We start from the raw sequence: 14699 nt of genomic DNA on the forward strand, positions 1-14699 counted from the left end.
GAGAATTGCCTAGGCTGAAGAAAAGACTACCTTAGTGGAGAGAGCCAAAAACGCTGAAGCTTCTTTGCAAGAGGTCACCGCAGAGCTCACCGGCTTAAAACGCCACATTATGCAGATGACTGTCGCTATCTTTCATAAGTAATACTGAGTATTTTGATCATTTCCAATGCTCAACTTCTTAACCCGCTTGGCGACTTAACTGCATGTTTGTTTAACAAGCCCCAGGAGTACTAACCTTGGCCAAGATATGCTAGTAAAGCTAAAGGCGGTTTATACGCTGGTGGAGCAACCATATACAGGCGCTCAGCAAATACTAGTCACCATCTCACACACCAAGCAAGCACCTGCTCTTCTCAGGGATGTTTTGAATAAGCTCTCTGTTCTGCCCGCAAGAAACAAAGAAATAAAGTGGTCATCTGCAAGAGCCAGCGCTATTACTGCCTTGAGTCGGGCAAAGGCGTGGCAGGTAGAATTAGACCCGGTTGAGCTGGCCATTGGCTACCCATGTTTCAAAGAGGATGGGTCTCCCTTTTATCAGGATGAGTTTGCTGCTTGCATGAAGGAGATGCACCCACTGGCAAGCCAACTCGCCGAAGAAACTGACCTGTCCAAATATCAGGTGGCTTATATGGCAGAGAATTCAAAAGTGAGGGTGTCGGCCTACGATGTTGTGGATCTCATCCCTCCAACACGTAAGCATACGTTTGCTCCTGAAATTGATCCGTTTGAACTTATTGATGACAAAGCTGAATTCCAAGGCATGACTGGCCTCAACTAGGCATCGCCGAACTTCCAGATGACGGAAGAAGAAGAGGAAGAGCCGGCGCAGGATGACCCGTAAGCTTCAAGTCGCCAAGGCCAAGATAACTGATCCTTAGGGAGTTCTCAGATTGTATCGCGGTGCCTCTTCTTAAAAACACTTAATCATTTGGGCCTAGAGAGCCTTGTAATAGGCTAGTGAAAACAATGATTTGTCATGTCATCATGCATGTTTTAGGTTTTGAAACTGCTGATGATTTTTCCATGTGCTTTTGATGATCATGCAAGGAATATCATATGTTTTGCAAGCTTCCTACATACATAGTGAACAACAGATACCCTGGCGGCTTATGGTCGGGCGGGTCATAATGTCCAACATAATATATTCTGGCGACTCAAAGTCCATAACCAGGGCGGGTTGAAAAACCCAAATACTTATTCAAATATGAAGTCATACCTGTAGACCAAGAGCATAATGATGCTGTGAATAAATAGATTTGTAAGCCGGAAGCTTGACAGGTCCATAAGAGTAGCTCGATTCTATTTTTTGAAAAAAAAATCAGTTTTTTTCCCATAAGCCGGCTCTCACGTGACATAAATCCGTTGTTTTAACCATAACAAGTTCAGGGTCTTATTTAAAAGATTAACTGGTAAGAGTACAAATGGGCCACATATCAGAGAGGCTGCGACAACAGGCGAGTTTGTCCTAGCTCTCTGTAAGCCGGCTCTCATGTGACAAAGGCCGCCATTTTAACCCTGACAAGTTCAGGGTCTTATGGAAAAGATTAACTATCAAGAGTTTGGTGGGTCACCTAGCGGAGTAGCATCTTGTGAACAGGCAGGTTTAACTCAAAGTCGGCTTGGAAACCGGATCTCATGGGTGTGAACAGCTATACTCGGTGAGCAAGAAGCCCCCATGAGACCAATGAGATGGCGGGTAGGACAGATCAAGATGGGTGAGCAAGCTATGTTCATTAAACAGGAAGCCCCCAAATGTCCAATAAGGCGGCGGGTAGGCCGGATCAAGATGGGTGAGCGAGCTATGTTCATTGAATAGGATGCCCCCAAATGACCTTTCTGAATAGACAATAAAGACTCATATTTTGAAATGAAATGACAGAATCCCCGAACTTTCAGGGATGCCGGCTTTACTGATCAAAATATATACATTGATGAAGGTATGTAGAGCATAAGAGCTGGTGGCTCAAGTGTAATATGGTCGCATATGAGCAATGTTCCATGGCCGGTGGGTCTCCTCCTCCGATGTGTGTGAGTCCTTGTTTTCTCGAATATCAATGATGTAGTATGACCCGTTGTTTAGATTCGTGCTGACCACAAAAGGCCCTTCCCAAGGCGGGGATAATTTGTGCATATTTGTTTGATCCTAGATGAGCCGGAGCACCAAGTCGCCTTCTTTAAAGGTTCGAGATTTAACCCGGTGGCTATGATAACGGCGCAGATCTTGCTGGTATATTGCCGAACGAGCCGCCACCAGGTCACGTTCCTCATCAACAAGTTAAGAGCATCCTATCGTGCTCTTTCATTATCAGCTTCAACATGAGCCGCCACGCGGGGTGAGTCATGACGGATATCACTTGGCAGAACCGCCTCAGCCCCGTAAACTATGAAGAAAGGTGTGTAACCCGTCGATCTGTTGGGGGTGGTGTTTATACTCCACAACACATAGGGTAACTCCTCAACCCAACAACCCGGCGTCCTCTGCAAAGGGACCATAAGCCGGGGTTTGATCCCTCTTAAGATTTCTTGATTGGCTCGTTCTACTTGACCATTGGACTGAGGATGAGCTACAGATGAGACATCAAGACGAATATGCTCTTGTTGACAGAACTCTTTCATAGCACCTTTGGACAAATTAGTGCCATTATCAGTTATAATGCTGTGAGGATAACTAAAACAAAAAATTACTTTTTTCATGAATTGTACTATTGTGGCTGCATCACACTTGTTGACTGGTTCTGCTTCAACCCACTTAGTGAATTTATCAACTGCCACTAAGAGGCGGGTCTTTTTATCCTTAGACCTTTTGAAAGTTCCGACCATGTCAAGCCCCAGAGCACAAACGGACAAGTAATTGGAATCATCCTCAATTCTTGAGCCGACACGTGAGTCCATTGAGAAAACTTCTGACAACCATGAGCGGATCTTTAGAATCCCAAGTACCTGAAACTTGCTGAGCCACCAAACCTGAGTCGCCAAAGCACCTGACCCGACTTAAATTCATTTCCTTGGCCACTCGTAGGCCATGAAGCAAAGCCTCATACTCAGCTGCATTATTAGTGCAAGGGAACATTAGTCGTAGCACATAACAAAACTTATCACCTCATGGGGAAGTCAAGATAGCTCCAGCCCCCGAGCCCTCAAGCTGTCGAGACCCATCAAAGTGGATTGTCCAATAAGTGTTGTCCGACTTATCCTCAGGCATCTGCAACTCTGTCCAGTCATTGATGAAATCCACAAGAGCCTGTGACTTGATAGTTGTCCTTGGCATATTGATACGTCCATTTTGCATCATGCTTTTATATCGATATTTATTGCATTATGGGCTGTTATTACACATTATGTCACAATACTTATGGCTATTCTCTCTTATTTTGCAAGGTTTATCATGAAGAGGGAGAATGCCGGCAGCTGAAATTCTGGCTAGAAAAGGAGCAAATATTGGAAACCTATTCTGCACAGCTCCAAAAATCCTAAAACTCCACGGAAGTCATTTTTGGAATTAATAAGAATTATTGAGCGAAGAAAATACCAGAGGGGGCCCACACCCTGGCCAGGAGGGTGGGGGGCGCCCCCCTACTGGGCGCGCCCCCTGTCTCCTAGGCCCCCTGTTGGCCCTCCGGTGCCCATCTTCTACTATATGAAGACTTTTACCCTGAAAAAAAATCATTAGCAAGCTTACGGGACGAAACTCCGCCACCACGAGGTGGAACCTTGGCGGAACCAATCTAGGGCTCCGGCGGAGCTGTTCTGCCGGGGAAACTTCCCTCCGGGAGGGGGAAATCATCACCATCGTCATCACCAACGATCCTCTCATCGGGAGGGGGTCAATCTCCATCAACATCTTCACCAGCACCATCTCCTCTCAAAACCCTAGTTCATCTCTTGTATCCAATCTTGTATCAAAACCACAAATTGGTACCTGTGGGTTGCTAGTAGTGTTGATTACTCCTTGTAGTTGATGCTAATTGGTTTACTTGGTGGAAGATCATATGTTCACATCCTTAATGCATATTAATACTCCTCTGATCATGAACATGAATATGCTTTGTGAGTAGTTACGTTTGTTCCTGAGGACATGGGTGAAGTCTTGCTATTAGTAGTCATGTGAATTTGGTATTCGTTCGATATTTTGATGAGATGTATGTTGTCTCTCCTCTAGTGGTGTTATGTGAACGTCGACTACATGACACTTCACCATTATTTGGGCCTAGAGGAAGGCATTGGGAAGTAATAAGTAGATGATGGGTTGCTAGAGTGACAGAAGCTTAAACTCTAGTTTATGCGTTGCTTCGTAAGGGGCTGATTTGGATCCACTAGTTTCATGGTATGGTTAGGTTTACCTAAATACTTCTTTTGTAGTTGCGGATGCTTATAATAGGGGTTAATCATAAGTGGGATGCTTGTCCAAGAAAGGGCAGCACCCAAGCACCGGTCCACCCACATATCAAATTATCAAAGTACTGAACGCGAATCATATGAGCGTGATGAAAACTAGCTTGACGATAATTCCCATGTGTCCTCGGGAGTGCTTTTCTCATTATAAGAAATTGTCCAAGCTTGTCCTTTGCTACAAAAAGGACTGGGCCACCTTGCTGCACTTTATTTACTTTCATTGCTTGTCACCCGTTACAAATTATCTTATCACAAAACTATCTGTTACCTACAATTTCAGTGCTTGCAGAGAATACCTTATTGAAAACCGCTTGTCATTTCCTTCTGCTCCTCGTTGGGTTCGACACTCTTACTTATACAAAGGACTATGATAGATCCCGTATACTTGTGGGTCATCAAGCCTCTTTTCTGGCGCCGATGCCAGGGAGTGAAGCGCCTTTGGTAAGTGGAACTCGGTAAGGAAACATTTATATAGTGTGCTGAAATTTTCTGTCACTTGTTACTATGGAAACTAATCCTTTGAGGGGCTTGTTCGGGGTATCTTCGCCCCCACCAGTAGAGCAAGGAGTTTCTCCTCAACCTACTGAACCTACTGAATTTTTTTACTTTGAGATTCCTTCGGGTATGATAGAGAAACTGCTAGCTAGTCCCTTTACAGGAGATGGAACATTGCATCCCGATTTACACCTTATCTTTGTGGATGAAGTTTGTGGATTATTTGTGTTGTTAAGAGGAAGGTCTTCCCTTTATCTTTGAAGGGAGATGCATTGACATGGTATAGGCTATGTGATGATACGGGATCTTGGAACTATAAACGATTGAAGTTGGAATTTCACCAGAAGTTCTATCCTATGCATCTCGTTCATCGTGATCGTAATTACATATATAATTTCTGGCCTTGCGAAGGAGAAAGCATTGCTCAAGCTTGGGGAAGGCTTAATTCAATGTTATACTCATGCCCCAATCATGAGCTCTCAAGAGAAATAATTATTCAAAATTTTTATGCTCGGCTTTCTCTCAATGATTGCACCATGCTTGATACTTCTTGTGCTGGTTCTTATATGCTGAAGACTACTGAATTCAAGTGGGATTCATTGGAAATAATTAAACACAACTCTGAAGATTGGGGTTCCGATGATGGTAAGGAGTCAGGTATGACACCTAAGTTTGATTGTGTTAAATATTTTATGGATACCGTTGCTTTTCGTGGATTTAGCGCTAAATATGGACTTGACTCTGAGATAGTAGCTTCTTTCTGTGAATCTTTTGCTACTCACGTTGATCTCCCTAAGGATAAGTGGTTTAAATATAATCCTCCCATTGAAGTAAAAGTAGTTGCACCTGTTACAGTTGAAGAAAAGACTATCGCTTATACTGATCCTATTGTTCCTACTACTTATGTTGAGAAACCACCTTTTCCTGTTAGAATAAGGGATCATGCTAAAGCTTCAACTGTGGTTCATAAGAGTAATACTAGAACATTTACATCATGAGAAAATGAAAGTTGAACCTATTATTGCTATGGTTAAAGATCTCTTGGATGATAATATAGATGGGCATGTTATTTACTTCTGTGGTGAAACTGCTAATATTGCTAAACCAGATGCTAAGATACATAGACCTGTTGTAGGCATGCTTGTTACTTCTATTAAAATAGGAGATCATTGTTATCATGGCTTATTTGATATGGGTGCCAGTGCTAGTGCAATACCTATTTCCTTATATAATGAAATTATGCATGATAGTGCACCTGCTGAGTTAGAAGGTATTGATGTTACAATTAAGCTTGCCAATAGAGATACTATTAAGCCATTTGGGATTGTTAGAGATGTCAAAGTCTTGTGTGGGAAAGTTAAATATCCTGCTGATTTCCTTGTTCTAGGTTCCCCACAAGATAGCTTTTGTCCCATTATATTTGGTAGACCCTTCTTGAATACTGTTAATGCTAAGATTGATTGTGAAAAGGATGTTGTTACAATTGGCTTGGGGGATATGAAACATGAGTAATTTTGCTAAATTCCGTAGACAACCCCGTGATAAAGAATTGCCTAGTAAGGATGAAATTATTGGTCTTGCTTCTATTGCTGTACCTCCTACTGATCTGTTAGAACAATATTTGCTAGACCATGAAAATGATATGTTTATGAATGAAAGAAGGGAAATAGATGAAGTATTCCTTCAACAGGGTCCTATTCGGAAACACAACTTGCCTGTTGAAATCCTAGGGGATCTCCCTCCACCCAAGGGTGATCCCGTGTTTGAGCTTAAACCTTTACCTGATAATCTTAAATATGCTTATCTTGATGAAAAGAAGATATATCCTGCTATTATTAGTGCTAACCTTTCAGTGCAAGAAGAGGAAAGGTTATTGAAAACTCTGAAGAAGCACCGTGCTACTATTGGATATCCTCTGGATGATCTTATGGGCATTAGTCCCACTCTATGCCAACACAAAATAAAATTGGAAAAAGATGCCAAACTAGTTAGAGATCCTCAACGACGGTTAAATCCTAAGATGAAAGAAGTGGTAAGAAAGGAGATACTAAAGCTCCTTGAGGCAGGTATAATTTATCCTGTTGCTGATAGTGATTGGGTAAGTCCTGTCCATTGCGTCCCTAAGAAGGGAGGTATTACTATTGTTCCTAATGATAAAGATGAATTGATCCCGCAAAGAATTACTATAGGTTATAGGATGGTAACTGATTTCCGTAAATTAAATAAAGCTACTAAGAAAGATCATTACCCTTTACCTTTTATTGATCAAATGCTAGAAAGACTATCCAAACACACGCATTTGTGCTTTCTAGATGGTTATTCTGGTTTCTCTCAAATACTTGTGTCGGCGGAGGATCAATCAAAAACTACTTTTACTTGCCCTTTCGGTACTTTTGCTTATAGACGTATGCCTTTTGGTTTATGTAATGCACCTGCTACCTTTCAAAGATGCATGATGGCTATATTCTCTGACTTTTGTGAAAAGATTTGTGAGGTATTCATGGATGATTTCTCCGTTTATGGATCCTCTTTTGATGATTGCTTGAGCAACCTTAATCGAGTTTTGCAGAGATGTGAAGACACTAGTCTCGTCTTGAATTGGGAAAAGTGCCACTTTATGGTTAATGAAGGCATTGTCTTGGGGCATAAAATTTCTGAAAGAGGTATTGAAGTTGATAAAGCTAAAGTTGATGCTATTGAAAAGATCCCATGTCCCAAGGACATTAAAGGTATAAGAAGTTTCCTTGGTCATGCCGGTTTTTATAGGAGGTTAATTAAGGACTTTTCTAAAATCTCTAGGCCTCTAACTAGTTTATTGCAAAAAGATATTCCTTTTGTCTTTGATGATGACTGTGTAGAAGCATTTGAAGTACTTAATAAAGCTTTGATCACCGCACCTATTGTTCAGCTACTTGATTGGAATTTACCCTTTGATATTATGTTTGATGCTAGTGATTATGCCGTAGGTGCTGTTCTTGGGCAAAGAGATGATAAGAAATTAAATTTTATCCAGTATGCTAGTAAAACTCTTGATACTGCCCAGAGAAATTATGCTACCACTGAAAAAGAATTCTTAGCAGTTGTATTTGCATGTGATAAGTTCAGACCTTATATTGTTGATTCTAAAGTTACTATTCACACTAATCATGCTGCTATTAAATATCTTATGGAAAAGAAAGATGCTAAGCCTAGACTTGTTAGATGGGTTCTCTTGCTCCAAGAATTTGATTTGCATATTATTGATAGAATGGGAGCTGAGAACCCCGTTGCAGACAACTTGTCTAGGTTAGAGAATGTTCTTGATGACCCACTACCTATTGATGATAGCTTTCCTGATGAACAATTAGCGGTCATTAATGCTTCTCGTACTGCTCCATGGTATGCTGATTATGCTAATTACATTGTTGCTAAATTTATACCACCTAGTTTCACATACCAGCAAAAGAAAAAGTTCTTTTATGATTTAAGACATTACTTCTGGGATGACCCACACCTTTATAAAGAAGGAGTAGATGGTGTTATCGTTGTGTACCTGAGCATGAACATGAACATGTCCTACGCAAGTGTCACTCCGAACCATATGGAGGACACCACGCTGGAGATAGAACTGCACATAAGGTATTGCAATCCGGTTTTTATTGGCCTACTCTCTTCAAAGATGCTCATAAGTTTGTCTTGTCTTGTGATGAATGTGAAAGAATTGGTAATATTAGTAGACGTCAAGAAATGCCTATGAATTATTCTCTTGTTATTGAACCATTTGATGTTTGGGGCTTTGATTATATGGGACCTTTTCCTGCATCTAATGGATACACACATATTTTAGTTGTTGTTGATTACGTTACTAAGTGGGTAAAAGCTATTCCAACTAGTAGTGTTGATCATAACACCTCTATTAAGATGCTTAAAGAAGTTATTTTTCCGCGGTTTGGAGTCCTTAGATATCTTATTACTGATGGTGGTTCACATTTTATTCATGGTGCTTTTCGTAAAATGCTTGCTAAGTATGATGTTAATCATAGAATTGCATCTCCTTATCACCCACAGTCTAGTGGTCAAGTAGAGTTGAGCAATAGAGAGCTCAAATTAATTTTGCAAAAGACTGTTAATAGATCTAGAAAGAATTGGTCCAAGGAACTTGATGATGCATTATGGGCCTATAGAACTGCATATAAAAATCCTATGGGTATGTCTCCATATAAGATGGTTTACGGAAAAGCATGTCACTTACCTCTTGAACTTGAACATAAAGCATATTGGGCTATTAAAGAGCTCAACTATGACTTCAAACTTGTCGGTGAGAAGAGGTTATTTCATATTAGCTCACTTGATGAATGGAGAACCCAGGCCTACGAGAATGCCAAGATGTTCAATGAAAAAGTTAAAAGATGGCATGACAAAATAATACAAAAGTGAGAATTTAACGTAGGTGATTATGTGTTGCTATTGAACTCTCGTTTAAGATTTTTTGTAGGAAAACTTCTCTCTAAATGGGAAGGTCCTTACGTTATCGAGGAGGTCTATCGTTCCGGTGCCATAAAAATCAACAACTTCGAAGGCACAAGTCCGAGGGTGGTGAACGGTCAAAGAATCAAACATTATATCTCAGGTAATCCTAGAAATGTTTAAACTAATATTATTGAAACCGTAACCCCGGAGGAGTACATAAGGGACACTTTCCAGAACGTTTCAGACTCCGAAAAGGAATAGGTATGTGGTATGGTAAGTATACCGACTCCAAAACAGTTCTAATGGCAATTTTTCTCTGTTTTGGAATATTTAAGAATTTTGGAAAGCAAGAAGTAATTCGGGAAGGACACGAGGCCTCCACGAGGGTGGAGGGCGCCCCCCCTACTAGGCGCGCCCCTGTCTCATGGGCACCTCGTGTGCCTCCCGGACTCCGTTTTCTTGCACGTTACATCATTTGGTCGGTAAAAAATCATTATATAATCTCCCGACGGTTTTGACCACCGTATCACGCAAAAATCCTCCATTTTCATTTTGAGTTGTTTTTCTGACAGATCTAGAGCACCATGACGTCTCCAAGCGCTCCCAAGGACAAGTTTTCCGAGAGGGTTATCAACCCCTATCTTGCGGAGGTGCTGCAACACCCTCAAACCATTGAGATGTGTGAGGGGGTGCTGCACATCCGCGATGTGGAGGGACCAAGGCGTACCGGAAGCGTGGAGACAAAGCTTGAAGCCATGGAACAACAAGTTTTCAAGTGCCAAGGGATGGTGGAGCGTGGACTCAACACCAACCAGATGATGATCGCAGTGTTCACCAACAACCACAAGCTGGATGCCAAGAACATTGGGGATACCATATTCAAGCTTCATGAGAAAATCAAGCACCTCCAGGCCCAAATTTATGACCTGCAAAACCAAAACTATGAGTATGAATATAGATTCAAGAGGATGAGTTTGGCTGCACATTTGAAGATCCCGGAGACTCGATCATCCTTCTATGATGGTGAGCCTATGCCTTGGAAGATGGACGACAAGCCTACATCATCAACAACTCCTTCTTCACCACCTCCGAGGACATAATCACATGGGTATGGGCACTCCCCTCGGCAACTGCTAAGCTTGGGGGAGGTGCCCCGGTATCGTATCACCATCACACTCCTATCTTTATCGTTTTTCTTAGTTCGATCCTTTTAGTAATATCTAGATCTAGTAGATTGAAGTTTTGATATGAATTAGTTTTGAGTTTTGCTTTGTGATCCTTCTATGTAATCGAGTCCGTGAGCTATCTATAATAAAGATTAGTGTTGAGTCAAGGGCTTTGCTATCTTGCTGTGATCTTGAGAAAATAGAAAGAATAAAAAGATAAAAGAGTTCATATTGATCTTATGGTAGTAATGACTTCACATATAAAGAGTATGAGGCATAAAAGTTGTTGAGAGTTGACAAACATATATAGTTTTGGTCATCATTGCAATTAATAGGAAGTAATAAAGAAAGAGAGGTTATCACATATAAATATACTATCTTGGACATCTTTTATGATTGTGAGCACTCATCAAGTATGACATGCTAAAGAGTTGATGTTGGACAAGGAAAACAACGTAATTGGTTATGTTTTCTCACATCTCAGTTAAAGTATATCGTCATGGGTCATTCAAACATGTTGAGCTTGCCTTTCCCCCACATGCTAGCCAAATTCCTTGCACCAAGTAGAGATACTACTTGTGCTTCCAAATATCCTTAAACCCAGTTTTGCCATGAGAGTCCACCATACCCACCTATGGATTGAGTAAGATCCTTCAAGTAAGTTGTCATATTGCAAGCAATAAAAATTGCTCTATAAATATGTATGACTTATTAGTGCGGAGAAAATAAGCTTTATACGATCGTGAGATATGGAAGTAATAAAAGCGACGGACTGCATAATAAAGGTTCATATCACAAGTGGCAACATCAAGTGACGTTCTTTTGCATTAAGATTTTGTGCATCCAACCCTAAAAGCATGACAACCTCTGCTTCCCTCTGCGAGGGGCCTATATTTTACTTTATGCCTTTTACTTTATGCAAGAGTCAAGGTGATCTTCACCTTTTCCTTTTTTATTTTATCCTTTGGCAAGTACCTCGTGTTGGAAAGATCCTGATATATATACATCCAATTGGATGTAAGTTAGCATGAACTATTATTGTTGACATCACCCAAAGGTGAATATGTTGGGAGGCGAAATTATAAGCCCCTATCTTTCTCAGTGTCCGATTAAAACTTCATAACCATAAGTATTGCATGAGTGTTAGCAATTGTAGAAGACTATATGATAGTTGAGTATGTCGACTTGCTGAAAAGCTCTATTCTTGACTCTTTCCGATGTTATGATAAATTGCAATTGCTTCAATGACTGAGATTATAGTTTGCTAGTTTTCAATGAAGTTTCTGAATCATACTTGACATTGTGAATAGATTGTTACTTGAGCATAAGAAATCATATGATAAAATCTATATATGTTGCTGTTATAAGAATGATCATGATGCCCTCTTGTCAGTATTTTTTTATCGACACCTCTATCTCTAAAAATGTGGACATATTTTTCGATTTCGGCTTCCGCTTGAGGACAAGCGAGGTCTAAGATTGGGGGAGTTGATATTTCCATTTTGCATCATGCTTTTATATCGATATTTATTGCATTATGGGCTGTTATTACACGTTATGTCACAATACTTATGGCTATTCTCTCTTATTTTGCAAGGTTTATTATGAAGAGGGAGAATGCGACAGTTGGCATTCTGGCTGGAAAAGGAGCAAATATTGGAAACCTATTCTGCATAGCTCCAAAAATCCTGAAACTCCACGGAAGTCATTTTTGCAATTAATAAGAATTATTGAGCAAAGAAAATACTAGAGGGGGCCCACACCCTGGCCAGGAGGGTGGGGGCACGCCCCCCTGTTGGCCCTCTGGTGCCCATTTTCTACTATATGAAGGCTTTTATCCTGAAAAAAATCATAAGCAAGCTTACGGGACAAAACTCCGTCGCCACGAGGTGGAACCTTGGCGGAACCAATCTAGGGCTCCGGCGGAGCTGTTCTGCCGGGGAAACTTCCCTCCGAGGGGGGGAATCATCACCATCATCATCAGCAACGATCCTCTCATCGGAAGGGGGTCAATCTCCATCAACATCTTCACCAGCACCATCTCCTCTCAAAACCCTAGTTCATCTCTTGTATCCAATCTTGTATCAAAACCACAAATTGGTACCTGTGGGTTGCTAGTAGTGTTGATTACTCCTTGTAGTTGATGCTAATTGGTTTACTTGGTGGAAGATCATATGTTCACATCCTTAATGCATATTAATACTCCTCTGATCATGAACATGAATATGCTTTGTGAGTAGTTACGTTTGTTCCTGAGGACATGGGTGAAGTCTTGCTATTAGTAGTCATGTGAATTTGGTATTCGTTCGATATTTTGATGAGATGTATGTTGTCTCTCCTCCAATGGTGTTATGTGAACGTTGACTACATGACACTTCACCGTTATTTGGGCCTAGAGGAAGGCATTGGGAATTAATAAGTAGATGATGGGTTGCTAGAGCGATAGAAGCTTAAACCCTAGTTTATGCGTTGCTTCGTAAGGGGCTGATTTGGATCCACTAGTTTCATGCTATGGTTAGGTTTACCTTAATACTTCTTTTGTAGTTGTGGATGCTTGCAATAGGGGTTAATCATAAGTGGGATGCTTGTCCAAGAAAGGGCAGTACCCAAGCACCGGTCCACCCACATATCAAATTATCAAAGTACCGAATGTTAATCATATGAGCGTGATGAAAACTAGCTTGAAGATAATTCCCATGTGTCCTTGTGAGCGCTTTTCTCATTATAAGAAATTGTCCAGGCTTGTCCTTTGCTACAAAAGGATTGGGCCACCTTGCTGCACTTTATTTACTTTCATTGCTTGTTACCCGTTACAAATTATCTTATCACAAAACTATCTGTTACCTACAATTTTAGTGCTTGCACAGAATACCTTATTGAAAACCGCTTGTCATTTCCTTCTACTCCTCGTTGGGTTCGACACTCTTACTTATCAAAAGGACTACGATAGATCCCCTATACTTGTGGGTCATCACATATATTTTAACCCATGGGGACCAAGTTCAATGGCCCACTTAGCCACTCTGCCTGTGGCCTCCCTGTTTTGAATAATATCACCTAAGGGAGCAGAACTGACCACGGTAATGGGATGACTAAGAAAATACTGCTTCAATTTGCGACTGGCCATGAACACCCCATATACTAGTTTTGGCCAATGTGGGTATCTTTGCTTTGACTCAATCAAAACCTCACTGACATAATAAACCGACCTTTGGACTAGATACTCCTTACCCGGCTCTTTCCTTTCCACCACAACTGCGACGCTGACGGCTCTACTATTTGCTGCCACATATAAGAGTAAAGATTCCTTCTCAATGGGAGCGGTGAAAACCGGCAGCTCGGCGAGTTGCTTCTTAAGTGCTTCAAAGGCCTCGTTGGCAGCATCACCCCAAACAAAGTGATATGTTTTCTTCATTATCTGGTAGAGAGGAATAGCCTTCTCTCCCAGGCGGCTTATAAACCGGCTTAAAGCTGCAATACGAGCCACCAGGAGTTGAACATCATTGACACATGCCGGCTTAGCCAGTGAGGTAATAGCCTTGATTTTCTCTAGGTTAGCTTCAATGCCTCTCTCGGAGACCAAAAACCCTAAAAGCTTTCCTGCAGGCACATGAAAAACGCACTTGGATGGGTTAAGCATCATCTTGTAGACCCAGAGATTATCAAATGTCTCTTTTAGATCCTCCAAAAGAGTCTCCTTCTTTCTGGATTTGACAACAATATCATCCACATAGGCATGAACATTGCGCCCAATCTGACTATGAAAACAGTTCGGCACACAACGTTGATATGTTGTCTGGGAACTCTTAATCCCAAAAGGCATAGACACATAGCAGAAAGCTCCAAAAGGCGTGATGATAGCCGTCTTCTCTTAGTCTTTGATTGCCATCTTGTTCTGATGGTATCCGGAATAAGCATCTAGGGAACACAAATGCTCACAACCCGCCATAGCATCTATGATCTGATCAATACGAGGGAGGGCAAATGGATTAGCTGGGCAAGCCTTGTTAAGGTTTGTGTAATACACACACATGCGCCAAGTACCATTTTTCTTAAGTACTAGCACCGGATTAGCCAACCACTCAGGGTGGAAGACTTCAACGATGAACCCAGCTGCTAAGAGCCAAGCCACTTCTTCCCCAATGGCCTTGCGTCTCTCTTCATTAAAACGACGAAGGAACTGCTTGACCGATTTAA

At 41.3% G+C, this 14699-nt stretch overlaps 1 protein-coding gene across 1 annotated transcript in view; it reads left to right on the forward strand.

The window, feature by feature from the left end:
• Positions 1-8077, forward strand: part of LOC123161186 (uncharacterized) — a gene marked incomplete at both ends in the record, with an annotated part of 35234 nt that extends 27157 nt beyond the window's left edge. The window contains one exon of the mRNA XM_044579035.1: positions 7200-8077. Coding sequence (XP_044434970.1) covers positions 7200-8077 — 878 coding nt within the window. The remainder of the gene's footprint in view (positions 1-7199) is intronic.
• Positions 8078-14699: the final 6622 nt, after the last annotated feature.

Source organism: Triticum aestivum, chromosome 7B (genome assembly GCF_018294505.1).
Source record: "Triticum aestivum cultivar Chinese Spring chromosome 7B, IWGSC CS RefSeq v2.1, whole genome shotgun sequence".
NCBI lineage: Eukaryota > Viridiplantae > Streptophyta > Magnoliopsida > Poales > Poaceae > Triticum > Triticum aestivum.